Consider the following 19,016-nt stretch of genomic DNA (forward strand, 5'->3'; position numbering starts at 1 on the left):
CAGAAAATATGTAGTAGTAGTAGTAGTATTCTTTTTATTAAATATAGGTTATATTTACATTTACAAAATTAACATTTTCAATAATTTATAATATATAAAACATAAATATTATAAATAATTATAAGAAAAATAATAAGAAAAACCTAACTTCATTTACATAGTATCTAATTTATCCTTATACGATTATGGCATTCGCCGTCAATCGGGGATTTGGATTTGTGTTTACGAACTTCAGCTTATGAGAGTTAAAATGCCTCTAATATAATATTTTCTCTATAACGAGACGCCGTTTTCACATAGATCGATAACATATGCCAGTTTTCACCATTTAGCAGCCTCATTAATTCGTTAATATCTAACGTTTGTTTTCCAAAATAATTTACCCGTAGCTCCATTAAAATTGGACATTTACTAAGAAAATGTATTACATCTTCCTTTTCTCCAGTATTGCACAGCGTGCATCTCGGGTCTGACGAGTTCATATAGGGAGCGTTGTTGAGCTTTAACAGTTCTCCTCGAGTTTTGAAAATACATCCAATTGCTTCAGCGCTAAAACGATCTGCGAAGTAACTGTTGTTGCCTAGGTCATAATTAAGTTGCCTGTGTAAAACACGAGTTAAGCTTTGTCGACTTTCTGCTACGAACTTTTCTCTAAACGCAATACCGATTTTTACTAATATATTTTGCTGCCAATGCTTCCACGAATGTATGTTATCGATTATCAGCGGTTCACGGTGAACCGATGCTAATTCAGTCCACGTTTTAAAACAGTGACTCTTCTCCTGCATTAGAGATATAGCTAATATTTTAGGTAACCGCGAGCTTTCCATGTTGCAAACTTTTAACATATACTTGAAGTGGATTTCTAAAGTGTACAAGTACAGAGGTGACAAGCCAGTCTCCAAATAAATCATTCGGTTAGGTGTGTTAAGCGGTAATCTCCATATTTTTTTTACAAAAAATCGTAAAAGTTTTTCAACTTCCTCATATTGTAGCACTCCCCATACCTGAGCCGCATAGCACATTATTGATCTAGTAGTAGATTCATAGAGTTGAAATTTTGTTTTGAACGGTATATCTTTATTTTCAAATATATTTTTCCACGAGCAGTTAATAGCTTTTTTAGCTTCTCTCAATTTTTCAGTTAAGTGTCTATTAAATGTAGCATTATAATACATCCATGTTCCAAGATACTTGTATTCCTTAACGATTTCTACATTTTCTCCGCCTAATGTCCATACTTCTTCATTTGTATACCGCCTGTGATGCTTTTTAAATACTAGTGCTTTTGACTTTTCAATATTAACTGTTAATCCCCATAGCTTACAGTAACTGTGTAGCTCATTTATCATAATTTGTAGACAATTGGGACTTTCTGCTAGGAGAACGATATCGTCTGCATACAAAAGAGCTTTAATATTTACACCATTTATAAATGCGCCTCCAGATAGATGTGTAACCACATCGTCTATATAAATTGAGAATAGAATCGGACTGAGTACGCAACCTTGTTTAACTCCTGAAACAGTAGCAAACCACTCTGACAAGTGTTCCCCATCCCATACAGCAGCACGATTTTCGGTATATAAACTGGATAGAACATTGATAAATTTGGTGGACATGCCAATACTACTGAGTTTATAAAATAAAGCGTTTCTGTTTACTGAATCAAACGCTGCTTTGAAGTCGACGAAAAATGCATATAGCTTTTTTCCTTTTTCCGTATACTGCTTGGCTATACTTGTAAGACAAAAAATATTATCAATTGTTGAGTATCCTTTCCTAAATCCTGCCTGGTATTCACTGAGTAAATTATATTCTGCTACCCAAGCCTTTAGCCTTGTTTCAATGTTTTAATTTTTTTTTTGTATTGCTACGACTATTTACATTATAAATAACGAGTAGCTTGTATCTGATCAATAATATATGTACATAAGTACTCTACATTCTAAGTCGATGCCATGTCAGTGACATTTCGCCGCTTTAGTCGTCTTAGTTGTCCACAAGAGGTTATGATATTAACAGCTTCTGTGTTTACGTGTTGCTGAACCTCAGTTTGTGATATGTTGCTTTCTTTCTTATTTCTTCAACGACTGTGGACAATTGTAGATCGCGGTGTATATCGCTGTTCCTAATGTACTATGGCGCTTTTAAAATGTTCCGTAGAACCTTGTTCTGGAAACCTTAGCGCTCTCCCATAGTTCAGCGCTATACGACCATACAGGTTTTAAAATTTGATTGTATAGCAGAATCTTGTTTTGTATACATAGTGTGGATTTGCTGCATATCAGGCATTCCATTTTTCGCAACTTCATATCAAGCTTGTCTCGTTTCATTTTTATGTGTTCCTTTTATCGAAGTTTTGCATCCAACGTCATGCCAAGATATTTTGCAGTGTTGGCATATGATATCTGAGGACATTGAATCGAAATTGGAAAATATTGTATTTTTTTATTTGTAAAATCAACATAAACAGATTTAGCAAAATTCAGTTTGATACGCTATCTTTTTGTTCAATTGTCTAACGAATCTGTAGCTGTTTGTAATTTGGCTATTGATTCTTCAGCGAAGTCAGCAATCGCCAAAATTGCAGTATCATCTTCAAATGTTGCAATTTTACTTTCAGGCTAGTTTTTGACAAGTCCATAGTGTAAAGCAGGTATAGTAGTGGATCGAGTACGCTCCCCTGAGGTACACCAGCGTTTATCGCAGAAAGATTTGAATAACAGTTTTCGTGTTTTACATAAAAAAACCTAGAGATAATGTAAGACTTGAAAATCACAAAATATGCCAGACTTTGTCGAAAGCCTGTGCGACATCGAAAAATACAACAGAACACACTTTTTTAACTTTTAATGATTCATTAATTTGAATGCTGAATAGTGAAATTATGAAATTTTTTGTTGCTTATTTAGAGCAATTCAAAGTATCGTGGGATAAAATATTATTTCGATACTTTAATGATTTTGGAACTAGAATAGCGACCTAGAATTGAGTTTTATAACTGATATTTGGAAAGTGTCGACTAAAGTTACTATTATACTGTCAGATTTTGTAATTTATTACTAACAAGATAAATTTAGACACATACACCAATTAGTTGGAATATTGTGAAGTGTTGGCGGAGATAATGACACAACCCGCGCGTTAATTCTTCTTTTTCGAAGTTGTTTTTGTGTATTGGTTGTACTACCAGTGATATATATGCCAGCTATCAGGTAGCTTAAACGCTCGGTTTGACTTTCCCGAAAGAAAGATATTGCATACTTAATGTGTTTTTAAAAAACTTTTTGAGTTAAGCACTTTTGTGAATGAAGCGTCAAAGTGAGTAAATAGCCTTGTTTTATAGAGTTCTATAGCTTTTAATATTTCAAATGAAGTCTAATATGTAAAAATTTTATTACTTTATTGTTATTTGTTTTTGTCTTCTCTTTAATATATTTATTGTTTCCAATATTTAATTATCTATTTCAAATTCTTAATCCAAAATTCTTATTTTTAATTTAAATTTTGTTTTATATAATATTTTGCTTTAATAATTAATAATTTGAGAATTATTTTTATTTTGTATATATCATTTACCTCTTTGTATATTAGTTTGTGAGTTAGTTCTAAGATGAAGCAACAAAAATATTTTCCATTAACGCATTTTTCAAATAAAAAGTCCATTTAGAACTTGAACTTATTTCTCAAGATCATTCCATTTTTCTTTTTTTATTTTCCAATTACTTATAGTCATCTTTTGAAGATCTAGTCCCATACTATCACCCTATTTTGGGGCATTTATTTAAATATACATATTACATATTCTATCCACGCTGTGTTCTTATATGACATATCACTTAATTAATTAATTAATAATTAATAAATTTTTTGTCAATTTTCTATTTTCGCAGATGACAACAACCAAAGTATTTCTTGAAATTTTAATTATAACGAGCCTCTTTCTATTGAATGTATGACCAAAAATGTCAATAATAGAATAGAACTACTACTTCTTGATGAAGCAATTATTTTTTGAGTTATCTTTTGATCTTTTAACATGTTAGAATTGGAGCATAAGGGGTACTAGTTTTTGTCTTGGTGATTTCGATGTGGTCCGTATTTTTGTTATTGCTTTTGTTCTGATATTTTATTGACTCTACTAACTTTGATCTAACGCTACTAACAATAACTGCTAACCATCCGAAGCCTTATCTTATCATCAGATACTGGGTCATTTTCATTTTAAGTCTTATGAGTCTTATTCGTGTTATGAATTCAGATTGTGCCTTTATGACTTTCGACGTTAAGGCTCAGAGCAACATTTAGTTGCAGTTACAAAATTTAATGACGAAAACAGTTTATTGTTTTTTTTTTTGACGTTTACTATTTTAAATTCGAAAAATATTTAAAAGTTAAAATTAATTATTTCGAAATGAACACCTACTCTGATATTATTAAGTCATTTTAAAAAAATAAATATCTTGTTGTACTTTACGGAAATTTTTGACCAACATTAAATTTACACCCAATGCTAACTATAACAAAATACTTTTTGAACTTTTAAAATTATTAAGTTACTTAGTACATAACAAGTAACCATTAATAGCAAATATAATTTTAAATAGTTTTATGAAAAATACAGAAAATGAGCCCTATTAGTGAAGTTAATAAAAATATATGGAAGACCCTTTAATACAAGCTTAGAAACTTCAGCTCAAAATAATATACAAGAAACGTTCAACAGCTTTTAGATATTACATGTATATGTAAGATAGATCTTTCATGATGTACTCATACCGTCAAAATTTTCTAACTTTGTATAAAAGAAGTTTGAAGTGAACTAAAATGTTTATATAGTGGACTTTATTATTACCACAGTTCCATGTAAATAAATTCAGCAGGAAGTGTTTCCCATTTTAATATAAACTTTCTAATAAAATCGTGGAATTGGGATTGATTATCTTACTTAAGAATATTAGAGAACTAGAAGATAAAGATAACGTCAAAATTTTTATCGAAAGAATTATCGGAAGAAAATAGTTACTTATCCAAGTAAAACTGTTTGCGTTAATTGAAAGTGGAGTATTTAATTTGCATTCGTAACTCTTTCAAGCAAATATTTATCCTAATAATGTGAAAACTGAAATCATATCTTTATATAATATTTTAAAAGCAGATTGGCTTTGAAAAAAAATTAAATTTCCTGCTATTGGAAAAGTTTGAGATATGATCGGAGAATATAAACGATGAATGAGGAGGGCACAAACTCAACGGCTTCAATCAATGAAAGATTTATTTCTAGACGGTTAAGACTAAGAGATTATATTAATGCATTATAACCGCTTACAGTCAGGCTGAGATATACAACCGTTGACAACTTCATTACATTGATTGATTTCATCCATTGCTAGTATGTCTTATTTTCAACTTCTTAAATATATTTTACTTTAACATCAAAGTTAAGAATTCTTTTATTTCATCATCTTCTCATATCATGAGATATAATTCATTCTGTTTGATTTCTGATCTAAATTATTGCATTTAATTTGTAAGAAGAAGTTTTACAGAGTGAATGGATCCTGGACATTTATTAAAGCAACCGAAGTTAATTAACTATTTGATTACCTATCTTTTTTGTGCCTTATTGTGTCAAATTTCTTCACCAAATGATATTAGAAGATTGTTAGATAAACACTAGCCAATACGGATCGGATCAATTCCTTACAAACGAAACTGTTTTTGGCAAAAATTGACTTTAGCACTTCCAATTTGGATAAGATATTTTTTTGAAATCGGTTTTAAAAATAAAAAGATTTGCATTAGTTTACATTTTTAAGCAATTATTAAATCGCGATAATAGCGCAGAGGAAGAGCTCTGCTGAATATAAATCCAGAACCACTTTATGTCTTAATAGATGATTATTTATTCTCACTTATTCGGAATGAAGAGTAGAAGCAGAGAAAACTACACTGAGACAATCAACCAGGGCTATTATAACAGAAATTGTAAATAAAGCTTCCCAATCTAAACCGATTTAAAGGATTGTATACAATTAAATAAAACAATTAAATTCTTAAAAGAAATTTTGACAGGACATTGTAGGTAAAATTACCATCTTATAATTCTGAAAACTTACTACAGCTGTTTTGTATGAAAGAGAAATAAACTTACGACAAACTAAAAACGCAAATTAATAAATTGATTAATGAAAGGTTAATTATAATTAATTAATTAAATATTAAATAAAGGTTAATTAATTAAATGTTCTTTGCATTAAGAATTATTCCAAACCAATACCATGAGGAAACCAGATTATTTAAGTTGTGTTTATTTTATATTCGCTTATTAAATTATATGAAGTCATTTACTCAATCAAAGCACGATATATTTAAAAATTTCTTGTGATAAACATAGTGAGAATTATAATAATATACTTAAAAATATCACATACACACACTCTAAATAAAAGAAAAACTTTGGATTTAATATTTTAAATTTTATTTAAATATTCTTGATATGATTTTTAATTGAATATGAAAAACTTCGAAAATATCGCTTATAATATTTGAAATACACATAAAAATATTTATTTGAGAGATGTGTATAACATAGATATGACAAATATCTACTCATCAAGTATAAATAACTTGATGGATGCTGGACGTATGGATGCTAGACGTTATCTTCTGTGTTAGTAGTATTATATCATTATACAAATTTCAACCCTTGGAAGAGGGACTACCATAGAAACTCTTAAAATATCTATCCAAGGGAGATATAAGAGATGCCATTGAAAATGTAGAATTAAGAGCAGAGTTTAGCGAGTAACTATTCAAGTGAAAATTCCATACATATTTTATGTGTAGACTATATGTATAAGTATAGTTGTAAGAGAACCTACTTCATGCTTATTTAATTTAATTTCATAGTGGAAAAGAAAATCTTATTTTATATATATTAGTTATAATATGTATGTACTGAAAGAAAAGTCATTATTTTTGCAAGAAATTGAAGGCTTATTTACCATAATTAGAATGATCCGATTAAGGTCAAATTTGCGTTATGCATCAAAATTATCGCCATTTTGAAAGAAATTTTATTATGCTTCTCTCATAGAAGTCTCATTCCTATTAGGAAAAAATTAAGATAGCCGATTTTTACAAGCCTCTCTTGAAAGAAAATTTTTACTAGGAAGAACGTATATCGTTTGCCAAGCACAGGAATAGATGGTAATCACTTAGTGTCAGATCTGGACACTAAGATGGATGCATAGGAAACTCCCACCTAAGCTTCCATAGCTTTTGGTAAGTCATTATAGATGTGTGTGGCTTTTCGTTGTCCTCATGGGGCACAATTCGTCTCCTATTGTCCAAAGCTGGCCGTTTTTGGGTTATTAGCTTATTGATATCGTCAATTTTGAAATAAAACAATGAAGCTTAAAACTAAAATAAGAACTGAAATAGGAATTTAAAAAAGAAATAATAATTAAAGTAAAAACGTATAAAAAGAGATAATATAATAAAATAACTGAATATAATATGAAATAACTTAAAACAATTATACAAGTAAATAGTATCATTCTTAAAATGTCGGGACGATAATATATGTCTGGACCAATGTAAGATACTACGGAGGACGATCATTCAACTTAAATTTATCAGTCAATTTATGTAGAATATACTAAATGTCAATCAGGTAATGAATAAAATTTTTATAGGTTTATTAGTGATTTTAAAACTATTTATATAGCTTAAAATAAAAATTAAAAACAAAATATTAAGAAAAATTGAAAAATAAATTAACTTTAAAAATAAAAATAAAAATAAAAATAAAAAAATGTGAAAAAAATAAAAACGAAAATAAACAACTGGAGACGTTAATATATATAAATAGTATTATTATTAATATGTAACTTAAAATTCACGGCGATAATATTTATCTACGTCATAATAAGATGTTACGACAGTAGAGACATTATAATAAATATTATCGAATAAACTTTTTATACATTGACAAAAGTTCACATTTGTGAATTCTATAAAAATTTTGCCACCCCCAGGTACAGAAGCACCTTCAATAGGTACTAGAATTTCTACGCTTTGTACTGCTCTGTTGCTTTCCCACACTTTCTTGCAACTCTCCAACATTTCTATATCAACTCGTCCATCGCGTATTTCATCACGCGATACAACATTTAACAGGCAGAGTACTCTGGTTGGTGGACCAGAGTTCTCCTCATTTCTAGTCTTCTTTATACAATTTGATCGAGCAACAAATATTTTCTTTCTTTCATGTATTATACCATGAAGAGAAGCTATGGCCTACGAAAATATCACAATTAAAAATTAAATTCATAAGTAATAGCTTGGAGTTTATATCACGGTATCAGTAATGGTGTGATCCAAATATTCAGCTAGGCCGTAACACTCCAAGCGACCATTTACGAGACCCTGAATCATAAAGAAAGCTTTTAAGTCTCCAAATTTGAGAAATAAGGTTTTTATCTGTGAAGTGAGGAATAATTATTTTAAAGACTGTAATTTTAAATAAAATTAATATACATTTGTTATGAAATAAATAGGTAAAATTAGGATTTTTAAAAATAAAATAAATTTTCGTATCTTGCAAATAAATTTTATAATGACTTTATAATGATATTTTTTCTTCCTACCAGTAATAATGCGTAATAAGTACTACCTTATTACGCATTGTAAAAAAATAATTTTTAAATATTTTATAGATAAATTGCCCTGAAAAGTTTCAAAAGTGCCGACCGGACCGAATTCCGTGTTATTCACTATGATTTCCTTTAGAGTTACTTCAAAAATGTTTAGTGCACAAAACTATAAGGGTGACATACCTCTTCGTTATTTGCATTAACTGTTAGACCTCCAAAAAATATTTTATGTTCTGAGTCGGGTACTAAAGTTGATGTCAGGCCATTAATAACTATAATAAAGTTTAACTATAGTGAATAATATAAAAATAAAATTAATTTTAATTACTCACCCAATGGAGCTACAATTGGCGTAGTAGAAATCTCGCCTGGTGGTAAACGATAACTGCGTGGTCTACATATTTTTAAAATTTTACCTTCATAGACTACGCCATCGAGGTCTAAAGAAGATTCAGCCTCCTCGACAGATCGGAAGATTAGAAAAGCAAACTTCCTTCTGCAGTTTATGTAACAACTGATTACAGGATTTCCAATTTCTTTTGACAGACCACCCAAATGCATTTGTTTATTGATGAAAAATTTAAATTTAAACATATTTACACAATCAGGTAAATTGCTAACAAAGATGCGACGTGCATTCCTGTCTTTCTTTACTGAAGAAGTATGCAGATTTGGCTCTGGTGTTTCGCACTGAATATAAGTTTGATTATATGCTTTCATAGCTTTATTCATCATTGGCTTTGGTCCTTTTGAAGAAGGCGTACAACCATTATCATTATCTGTACCAAACCAAACAAATGGTATGATTTGCGTGGTATGCCCGATGCAAAATAAAACTACAAAACAAGCAAAACTTAAATGCATGGAAAAAATAGGAAACCTCTAATCGGCCTTAATTGTAATCATAATAGTTGTGCTCTGTTTTGTCATTTTATTCCGATCTGAAATATATATTGTTAATTTTACATACTTACCGATTGATTCCATCTTTAAGTTTTGTCAAAACAAAAATCGACAACTGGCAAGAAAAAAGCTCAAATGACAACTGCCAGTTTTGTCTGTCAGTTTAACTTCTCTAAAGTATGTATGACAGCGTTGCCAGATCAAACTTTGGTAACAGTATCAATTGGGGTGCTGCCATTAGAATTATATATGTAAGTAGTTTGACATGTCTCGTTTCGAGTTTAATTTTTTAAATTTCTTGTGTTTCTCTTCGGTATTTGCATAAATTATTGCCACATATTACTCACATTATTTGCTCATTTAGGTAATTAACAGACTTAAAAACTAAGTACGAGCTTATATTATCGAGGTAAGTCCGAAAATGCGTAATACTAGATTAACACTACAATTTTGTATGTAATTTTAAAATTTAACTGTCGTATTTGTAGTTGTTAATCGTTGTTGCTTTCAATGCAACATGAATATTTTTGAGAATTACAATCAAAACTCTCGTGATATTCCAGTTTAAAGTATAATCCAATAGTATAAACACAATATTCATCTTAAATATTATTCAAAGAATAGTCAAAACTGGCTAACTGGCAAGACTGGGAATGAGACGTGATTTAAAAACTATTTCAATGATCTCGGTTTGGAATTCTGATTGCGAAAGCGATTATGAAATTATTTTATTAGTGCGTCGATCAAAAGAAATGAGAGATCGATCTAATTACTTCGAATTGCATGCGCCAAGTCCTTTCGTGGCCGCTTTCGCATAAGTGAAGAAGTTGCAGGAAAAATTTTGAGTTACATACGAGATGAACTGAATCATAAGACAACCAGGTAAGTTTTTCGTTCTTAGAAAATATAATATAATTAGAAAAATTCTGTCGTATTTTAGAAGTAATGCTTTGCTAGCAGAACAACTGTATTCTGCATTGTTCGCTCAGCATTTTTATTCAACTGGATGAACGCTGCGAACCATTGGTGAGATACTTGGCTTTATAAAAGCTATTTCTAATTTGCGCTTTTCCTCAATCCATTTTCTTTTTGTTTCTGCAAGACAGTTTCGCAGTCCTCTTCCGTCATTTTGAATTGTGGCAAGATGGTTATTTTCACTGAGTTTGGGTAAAGCTTCTCCAGTTGTTGTTCCCTAGAAATAAAAAAAATGATATGAAAATAATGTAAACATTTAATAAATGTTAAAGCTTCTTATACTTCCCCACAAATAATTCACCATCACAATAGTTTCAGTTTCTTTTATCAGACGATGAAGAGACATCGTTTCTTCACATTCGTCAAATGATTCCATGTTATATTTATCAAGTCAATCGTTATTATAAGAAGAATTGAATTCTCCGTGGCCACCACTTGTTTTAAGATTCCACCACTAATTTTAAACAACTTACCATTCCATAAAGCGACTACGCTAGCAGATTTTTTCGAATTACAATAATAACAAAAACCACTTTTAAATGTCCACAAGTGATATGAATATATAGAAATGAATTCTCGTCTGACATGATATTCATATTGAAAAATATTCTGTATTAGCTTCTTGAATTCGTTCTTGGATTGAACTATTTCCTTTTGGACAACTGAACGATTTATCAATTTTTCCACCATCTCAAAGAAGATATTTGCAACAGAAAAGGGATATAAAGTTCTTCCATTATTCCATCATATATTTATTTTAATAAAGCCGTCGTATTTCGGAGACAACTTTAAAAGCACTATTAGTTCTCCATGTGTGAGAACTGTATTCTTACTGATCTCAATATCTTCATTGGTACGCTTAACAACTTAAACTTATGAGAGTGATCTAAACTTTGTTGCGACGGAAATTTGTTGGAATTTGACCAATAACCTAACATATCGATTACTTCGTAGACATAGTGGCAACGCCTCAATAAAAAATCTATACAAAGTTTAAATAGTTTTGAAAGCAATAAAAAAAAAACGAAAAAATAAAAATCAATATAGTGCACAAACAATATTGCAAGAATATTGGCTAAGCAACCCAAGTACAAACAGATTTGAACTCCATAAAGAGGATGACAACATACTTAATGTACAATCTCACAGTGGAACAAATACGAAAACAACCACACATAAACAAAAAGATACAAAAAACCCAAACCTCCTTCAATTTACGTCTAAAAAGTTCAACAATTTAGCATTTTAATAAATGCCTTAAACTTACTAGAAAATATTATAAATATTATATAAAAGTTCTACCATTTGGCTCAATTCATTACATTAGCATAAGCCACTAATATAAAAATATGCTGAATACTACACCCATAAATCAAAGGAAGAACGAGGTTTTAAGGTTTTCCTCCGTGGTATGCATTACTATGTTGATACAAATGAAATTAGAAAAAGTCTTCATGAAATTATAAATATTCTAAACATATTACAGCCACGAACTATGAGACCATTAAGTTTATTCTCTATGGAATTAAAACAAAATGTAAATAACAAACATATTTATTCAATTCAATATTTGCTTCACTGCAAAATCGAATTTGAGCCAGCTCGACCACAAAAACCCTCAATATTATACCTCAATGTTCTAACTGTCAAAAATATGGGCACTGAAAAAGTTTCTACACTAAGTCCCCAGTTTGTGTTAAATGTGCAGCTACAAGGGATGTGAAGTGTACACATCCCTTAAAATCAAACGACATCCTATCTTGAGAGAAAAAGTAACTCCCGTCCAAACAAGCCATCAACAATTTTCTAACGCAACAAACAATGCAAACATGCAACAAATGCAAATGCAACAAACGCCCACTTTCCACAGACGTTACCATATGGCCAAGTTACATGCCGAACACCTGTTGCAACAAAATCTTACAACTCAGAACTCGCAGAGTTGAAAGAAATTAAGAAGACATTGATAACATAATGGGTAAGTACAATGACTTGAAAATAGAAGCATGAAATGCAAAGGGTGAGCAATAAACTTTCATAGCAAAAGTAACAAAACTCCAGAAAAATATGCGAACATAAAAAGTCAAGTACGGCTTTGGATCAGTTGGTTAAGGTGCGCTGATTCTGAGCTTCATATTTGGCAGGACCCGAGTTCGATTCCTGGTACTTGCAGTCTCGAAAAAATAATTATTTACGAATAATTAAATACAAGAATTATTTCCAAGACCACTGATGAAGGGTATTTGGCAATACTCGAAACAGCTGTATGGTCAGCCAAAAATTCAATTAATTAAAATAATTTCAAAAATAAATCAATTAATAAATTTATAATAAGTATAAAATTTTTGTAAATCACTATTAAAGGTGACTAAAGTTATGTTGAAGAATTATTTTTATGGGATATAAATAATTTATTCAATTAATATATTCATATTAAATTTTATTATTTTATATAAATTAATTAATAAATTTATAATAACATACGTACACAATTTTTGTAAATTATTACTAATAGGGACAAAAGTTATGTCTGATCAAAGGCTTTTCTTTGATCTGAATAAAAAAGCAAAAGTAGCAAACTGTAAACAACAAAAAAAAAAAGAAACTATTCGATTCTTCAAATTCGCGACAAATAAAAACTCAACTGTCTTTTGTAAGAGTAAACGAGAAACTGACATTTTTATTTTATTAAAAGTCCATGAGACTCGATGAGTTTAATTTGACAATTTTGTTTTTGTAATATAAAACTAAAAATATAATATTTTGAGTTCAACCCAACAAGTTATGCCTAAGAATTATTTTTGTGGAATATATATATAATTTATTTAATTAATACATTTATTTTAAATTTTATTATTTTATATAAATTAATTAAATAAAATAAAATTGAAATATATTAAAAGAATTTCATACTAAAAGAAAATTTTAGTTATTGTGCCTTGTGTATCAGCGTTTATTAAATAAATAATATTTATTTAAGTATTTTTCTCGATTTAATCGATAATATTATTTTTAATAAGTTTTTAGAAATGAAATGTTTTCCGTTTGTTATGGTATCTAGTTTGTAAAGAAATAAATTTAATTTAGAATTAGTTATTATTTAATTTATTTGTATATATTCGAGCTGTAAAATAAATTATTGTAAATTTTATATATTTATATTCATCGCATGTTTAGCTTTAGCAATTACTAAGAAGTTTGTTATAATTTGTTTTTAATATTAAATATTAATTATATACATATAAATAATTAAAATTTATTAAAATTTTTATTTTAATTTGTTTTATTACATAATAATTGTGTAATTACTATACGAGGGTGGTTTGATAAGTCAGTGACTTTTTGAATTTCCCGCGCAGTTACTCCAAATGCAGCAGTGCTGCCGTCAGGTGTAATCTACCAGTGGGCAAGCTACGTCATTCAGTTGATGTTTGATAGCCGTTCAAAACAGACAACCTCGTGAATTTTTACGAAAATGGAAATGTTAGTATGGATTTTGGTTATGACTTTTGGTCTTGGATAGCGGTGAATTCCGTGGTTCCGAGATACCAATGTTTTGACTAATGTTGTGTTCCATTACTCTTACTTTTATTTTTATGTTGTTATTATTATCATTTGTATATTTATAATATTTGTATATATATTCATATCTGTTTTTAAGTTTTTTAAGGAAATATTTTTTAAGATATTTTTAAGATATTTTTAATACAATCGTATTTTTAAGACATATGGGGACTGTTGTTTTAGTAACATTTCAATTTTCTACCACTCAGATGAGTCTGGGTAGTTTCCAGGCGAAACGCATCAGTGAAAACTGCTTAGGGGACTGTGACATATGTTCTGATTACAGAACCAATTTCCTTCAGACAGTTGAAAATACGTTTATTTTATTTTGAATTATTTTATTTTGAATTATTTTATTTTATTTTATTAATAAACAACTTTTTATTTTATTAATATGCAAGTTTTTATTATTTTACAATCTTTATTTTATAATTGCACAATATACTTATAATTATACAGTGCTTTTTTGTAATTGTTATTTTAAATTTATTTGTACGATCTTTACATTTATGCAATTTATTTTGATACAATCAACATTTTTCTATAATCCTTTTTTTTCTACAATCTTTTGATATATCTTTAATTTTTTTACAATCCTTTGTTTCTCTACAATCTTTATTTATACAATCCTTTAAAGCTGCTAATTAGATATCCGTGATCATAAGTCACTGTGGCCGGTGGTCGTTATTTAGCGACACACTGTGAGCTTGGCCATGCAACCGTTTCTCCATGGTTGTAGGAACAAGACGGCAAACAAAATTCCGGCTGTTCGATACAGCCAGGGGCTTGTACATCAAATTAACAAATGAATCATAATTTAAAAGGCAGTGTATATTAATTGTGCAAAGGTAGCGTAATCATCAGTCCTTTAATTGAAGACTGAAATGAATGGTTGGACGAAATATAAGCTGTTTCATTCAAATTTTCTATAAACTTTTATTTTTTATGTGAAAAGGTAAAATATATTCAAAAGACTAGACGACCCTATAAATCTTAATTATTTGATCATAAAGCCCCGTAAAGCCCCGTATTTAGTGTGACTTAAAATTGTCCACAGATAAAATAGAGTAAAGGTGCTGATTCACCAACTCAGACATCTGAATATCAATAATTTTAGATTTATTTTGATTATTTTTGTTATAAATTTTTTAATTAATTTTATTGTGGTGATATTAAAACTTAAATATCTTTCAATAATTTTTATCATTTATTAATAATAAGATGATCCATTATTAGTGATTAAAAAATTAAGTTACTTTAGAGATAACAGCGTAATTTTTTTGAAGAGTTCTTATCAACAAAAAAGTTTGCGACCTCGATGTTGGATCAGGATTCATAAATAAATGCAGAAGCTTAAATATAAACCCGTATTGACTTTTTATTCTTACATGATCTGAGTTCAAACCGGTGTAAGCCAGGGTGGTTTTTATCTTTCATTCAATAAAATACTTTAGTACGAAAGGAATTTATATTTACTTAAATGAAACTTATTTTATGAATAAATTTACTTACTTATTTTGGCAGATTAGTGCAATAAATTTAGAATTTATTTATATAATTTTAAAAATCATAAATAGTTGTTTTCTTTTAAATGAAATTATTATATCTTTATTAAGAAGTTTATTATTAATTATTAGTGTTTTAGGGGGTATTGCTTTTTTGACTTTGTTAAAACGTAAAGATTTAGGATATATTCAGATTCGTAAGGGTCCAAATAAAGTTGGATTTATTGGAATAGTTCAGCCTTTTAGTGATTATTTAGTAACGAACAAACTTATCCATTAATATCAAATTATATATCTTACTATTATTCTCCTATTTTTTCATTGTTTTTATCTATATTACTTTGAATGTGTATACCTATGTTGAGAAGATTATATAGATAGATTAATTATAGAAGATTATATAGATTTAATTGAAGTTTATTCTTTTTTTTGAAAATTACAATGAAAGGGATATATACTGTAATAATTCCAGGGTGTTCTAGAAATTCTAATTATTCATTATTAGGAGGTTTACGAGCTGTTGGTCAAATATTTTCTTATGAAGTAAGGTTAGCTTTAATTTTGTTATCTTTCATTTTTTTAATCGAAGGATATAATATAATTAAATTCAAAAAATTTCAATATATAGAATTTATTTGATTAAGAATTTGCTTAGCAGAAACTAATCGTACACCATTAAATTTTGCAGAAGGGAAATCGGAATTAGTGTCTGGGTTTAATGTAGAATAAAGAAGACAAGGATTTGCATTAATTTTTTTAGCTGAATATACAAGTATTTTAATTATAAGTATATTATTTTGTGTAATTTTTATAGGGTGTGGATTATTTAAAATTAAGTTTTTTTTAATTAGTTTCCATTTCTTTTTTATTTAGATAAGTTTAGGGAACTTAACTTGTTTTCGGTATGATAAATTAATATATTTACCATGAAAATGTTATTTACTATATATGATATTATATATCATATATCCCCATACGTATTTTGTTTTCACGAAACTTACATTAATGTTTTTTTTCCCGTTTCTATAAATTGTTTCACATAATAAAATGTTTTTTTTATTTTAATTTTTAATTGATAAAGGTACTTAAGCTTAAATATTATAAAGAAAGCCATCATTTCAATAAGTTTAAAATGGGTTTATTGAGGTTAGTAATGCTAAGGAAACTTTATTAGTTCAAATGTACACTTTTTTAGATGTTTTGGTACTTGAGTTATCGCAATGTTATAATAAATCACAGCACGAACTTCTGGATGACCCCTCAATTTGATGTTTTGAGTGCTCGCCAAACATTTTTATTCGTGCTGATATGTAAGAGCTTCCTTCGATTTTTAAGAAGTTTTTCGATTTTCCTTAATTTTCCGAAAGCATCTATCAAAGAAATGATTTAATCACAGAATCACTATAACCTATGATTTCCGACTGTTGTCCAGTTGTCCATGACATGATAAACTCCCTTGCGTACTACATTTTCTATAATCTATTCACATATCACGAGTACAATAATATGAAATTAAATTGTGGTTTTGCTTGTAGATTGTAAACTATTTTTAAATACCACAGAGCTTGGTATTTTCATTTACGAACATAATTACCAGAGGAAAATGAGAAAAATACCAGAGAAAATAAAGATGAAATTCGGCTATGCTATGTGAATAGGTTTCACATTGATCTAACCGAATCAATATTACAATTACTTTTGCTGTTTGGAGAGTATATTAAGCGAGGGAACAGAAAGAAATATAATTCAGTTTCATAAAGCCATAAAATTAGATATATTTACTCTAAAGAGTAACTTAGTCCTACAATTCTTAATAATATCCCTCTACTGTGAATAATATATGTCAATAATGACAGCTATTGTCAAATATTTGTTGTAGTGATATATTGTATCTGAACGCAAATTACTTCTGCAAGTTGTACAAATTGGTCACACGTTTTTAAAGGAGATAAAATGGTTTACCCAGTTTGCTGGCTCAAGAATATGACTGAAACAAATGAAATGCATTTGGTGATCGACCCAACTATACGCAATTGGGTTTTCATTCCAATTGTGATTATAACGTTTGCAGTTGGGCTTCTTCGCTATTATTGCGTTGCCCTTTTGGTGTCGGGAGACAAACAAGATCTTCAGCAGATCACAGATGAGTAAGATTTTGCACACATGATTAATAAAAATTAGATTTTATTACCTTTCAATAATACCATAGCCATGCCATGATGCGTGCCCGTCTTTTGATTAAGAATGGAAAATATCTGCCAAGAGACTCGTTTTTAATGCGAAAGGATTTCTTTGTCAACGAGGAAACTGGCTGCTTAACAAAAATCATTAAATCCCAACAATTAGGAAACGTACAAATGACGATGATGCAATCCTTTCAAACTCGGATGATAGAACTATTGCCAATGGTAGTAATAGGGAGTTTCATAGAAAAACTGCTTTCAGGATTTGTTGTTGCTAAGATACCATTTCCCGTCACGTTGAATTTTAAAAAACTCTTGCAACCTGAAATACATGTGAAAGCAATTGATACTTGTTGGATATCATCGCTTGCATGGTATGTACTGAATCTCGTCGGATTAAACAGTATGTGTAAGTTGGTTTGTGGTGAAAATATGGACACTGATGCAAATGAATTAGATATTGTAAACAATCCAATGTCTTTCAATGACGTTAGAGAGGAATTAATAAATTTTGAATATACCAACTATTTGCATCAATCTTATGATGACTTCAAACAAGAAATTTTAGAGGTCAAGTTCGATTCCACGCATGCTGAAGAAAAACGAAAGAAGAAGAAACCAAACCTTAAAACCCCTCGTTCTTAAAATATATATTAACCATAACTATTTAAAAACATTCGAATATTTCTTACATATATATATATGTTATATATATAGAAATAATGTGTTTATGTCTATGGAGTATATATTATTCATAAATAAAATATTGTGACAAAAATTAAGACTTTTTAACTCCGTTTAATTAAAATTATTCTTTGTAGATTTAATTATACGAAAAGTTATAAAAAATATTCCACAGAAAATTGATTCAGTATTAATTATAACTGATCAGAAAAAAATTTCTTTTGCAGCTATGATCTTTTTATTTTGCATTCATTAAAGTTAACAATATTTCTCCAGTGTTGTGTAAGACCGTATAAACTTATAAGTTCAGCAGGTTAATAGTTATTTTAGAGTATTAATTATGTTGATTGTCAATTTGTCAACATTTGTATTTGTGTTTGTTCCTTTCTAGAGATATTGCAATTGTGGTTACAGTAACTTCATGGTATGAAGAATTTAGTAGTGGTAGAAAGTGATTTCCGTCGACTCTGTCATGAAATGGAGAAAACATCAGAACATATTCCATGCAGCAGCCCAGCAGCGGCAAGACGTAGACTTGA

General features: G+C 29.1%; 3 protein-coding genes across 3 annotated transcripts; 1 reads left to right on the forward strand and 2 right to left on the reverse strand.

Annotated features, from left to right (window-relative positions):
- Window positions 1-245: 245 nt before the first annotated feature.
- LOC119688776 lies at window positions 246-1,622 on the reverse strand. Its single transcript, XM_038103443.1, has 2 exons — window positions 1,105-1,622; window positions 246-1,032 (listed from the first exon to the last, which is right to left on the reverse strand). The coding sequence occupies exons 1-2, from the start codon at window positions 1,620-1,622 to the stop codon at window positions 246-248; spliced, it is 1,305 nt and encodes a 434-aa protein (XP_037959371.1).
- Window positions 1,623-7,899: 6,277 nt separating this feature from the next.
- LOC119688777 (splicing factor U2AF 50 kDa subunit-like) lies at window positions 7,900-9,717 on the reverse strand. The gene is made up of 5 exons (XM_038103444.1): window positions 9,638-9,717; window positions 8,996-9,442; window positions 8,847-8,935; window positions 8,368-8,490; window positions 7,900-8,307 (listed from the first exon to the last, which is right to left on the reverse strand). Exons 1-5 carry the CDS (start codon window positions 9,648-9,650, stop codon window positions 7,900-7,902), a joined length of 1,080 nt encoding a protein of 359 aa, XP_037959372.1. The 5' UTR covers window positions 9,651-9,717.
- A 7,747-nt stretch (window positions 9,718-17,464) lies between these two features.
- LOC119687667 (ER membrane protein complex subunit 3-like) lies at window positions 17,465-18,477 on the forward strand. Its single transcript, XM_038102075.1, has 2 exons — window positions 17,465-17,757; window positions 17,820-18,477. The coding sequence occupies exons 1-2, from the start codon at window positions 17,564-17,566 to the stop codon at window positions 18,436-18,438; spliced, it is 813 nt and encodes a 270-aa protein (XP_037958003.1). The 5' UTR covers window positions 17,465-17,563; the 3' UTR covers window positions 18,439-18,477.
- The last annotated feature ends 539 nt before the right edge of the window (window positions 18,478-19,016 follow it).

The sequence above is a fragment of the Teleopsis dalmanni genome, chromosome X (genome assembly GCF_002237135.1).
Source record: "Teleopsis dalmanni isolate 2A chromosome X, ASM223713v2, whole genome shotgun sequence".
Classification (NCBI taxonomy): domain Eukaryota; kingdom Metazoa; phylum Arthropoda; class Insecta; order Diptera; family Diopsidae; genus Teleopsis; species Teleopsis dalmanni.

Excerpts from the sequence above, each read along its gene's own strand:
- LOC119688776 (XM_038103443.1), bottom strand. The coding sequence starts at position 1,622 with ATGTCCACCAAATTTATCAATGTTCTATCCAGTTTATATACCGAAAAT. Across the intron at positions 1,033-1,104 it reads AAAAAAGCTATTAACTGCTC|ATCAATAATGTGCTATGCGG; the intron begins GTGGAAAAATAT and ends ATCTACTACTAG.
- LOC119688777 (XM_038103444.1), bottom strand. Across the intron at positions 8,936-8,995 it reads GCCAATTGTAGCTCCATTGG|TTATTAATGGCCTGACATCA; the intron begins GTGAGTAATTAA and ends ACTTTATTATAG. Across the intron at positions 8,491-8,846 it reads TTAATGCAAATAACGAAGAG|ATAAAAACCTTATTTCTCAA; the intron begins GTATGTCACCCT and ends CTCACTTCACAG.
- LOC119687667 (XM_038102075.1), top strand. The coding sequence starts at position 17,564 with ATGGTTTACCCAGTTTGCTGGCTCAAGAATATGACTGAAACAAATGAA. Across the intron at positions 17,758-17,819 it reads CTTCAGCAGATCACAGATGA|CCATGCCATGATGCGTGCCC; the intron begins GTAAGATTTTGC and ends ATAATACCATAG.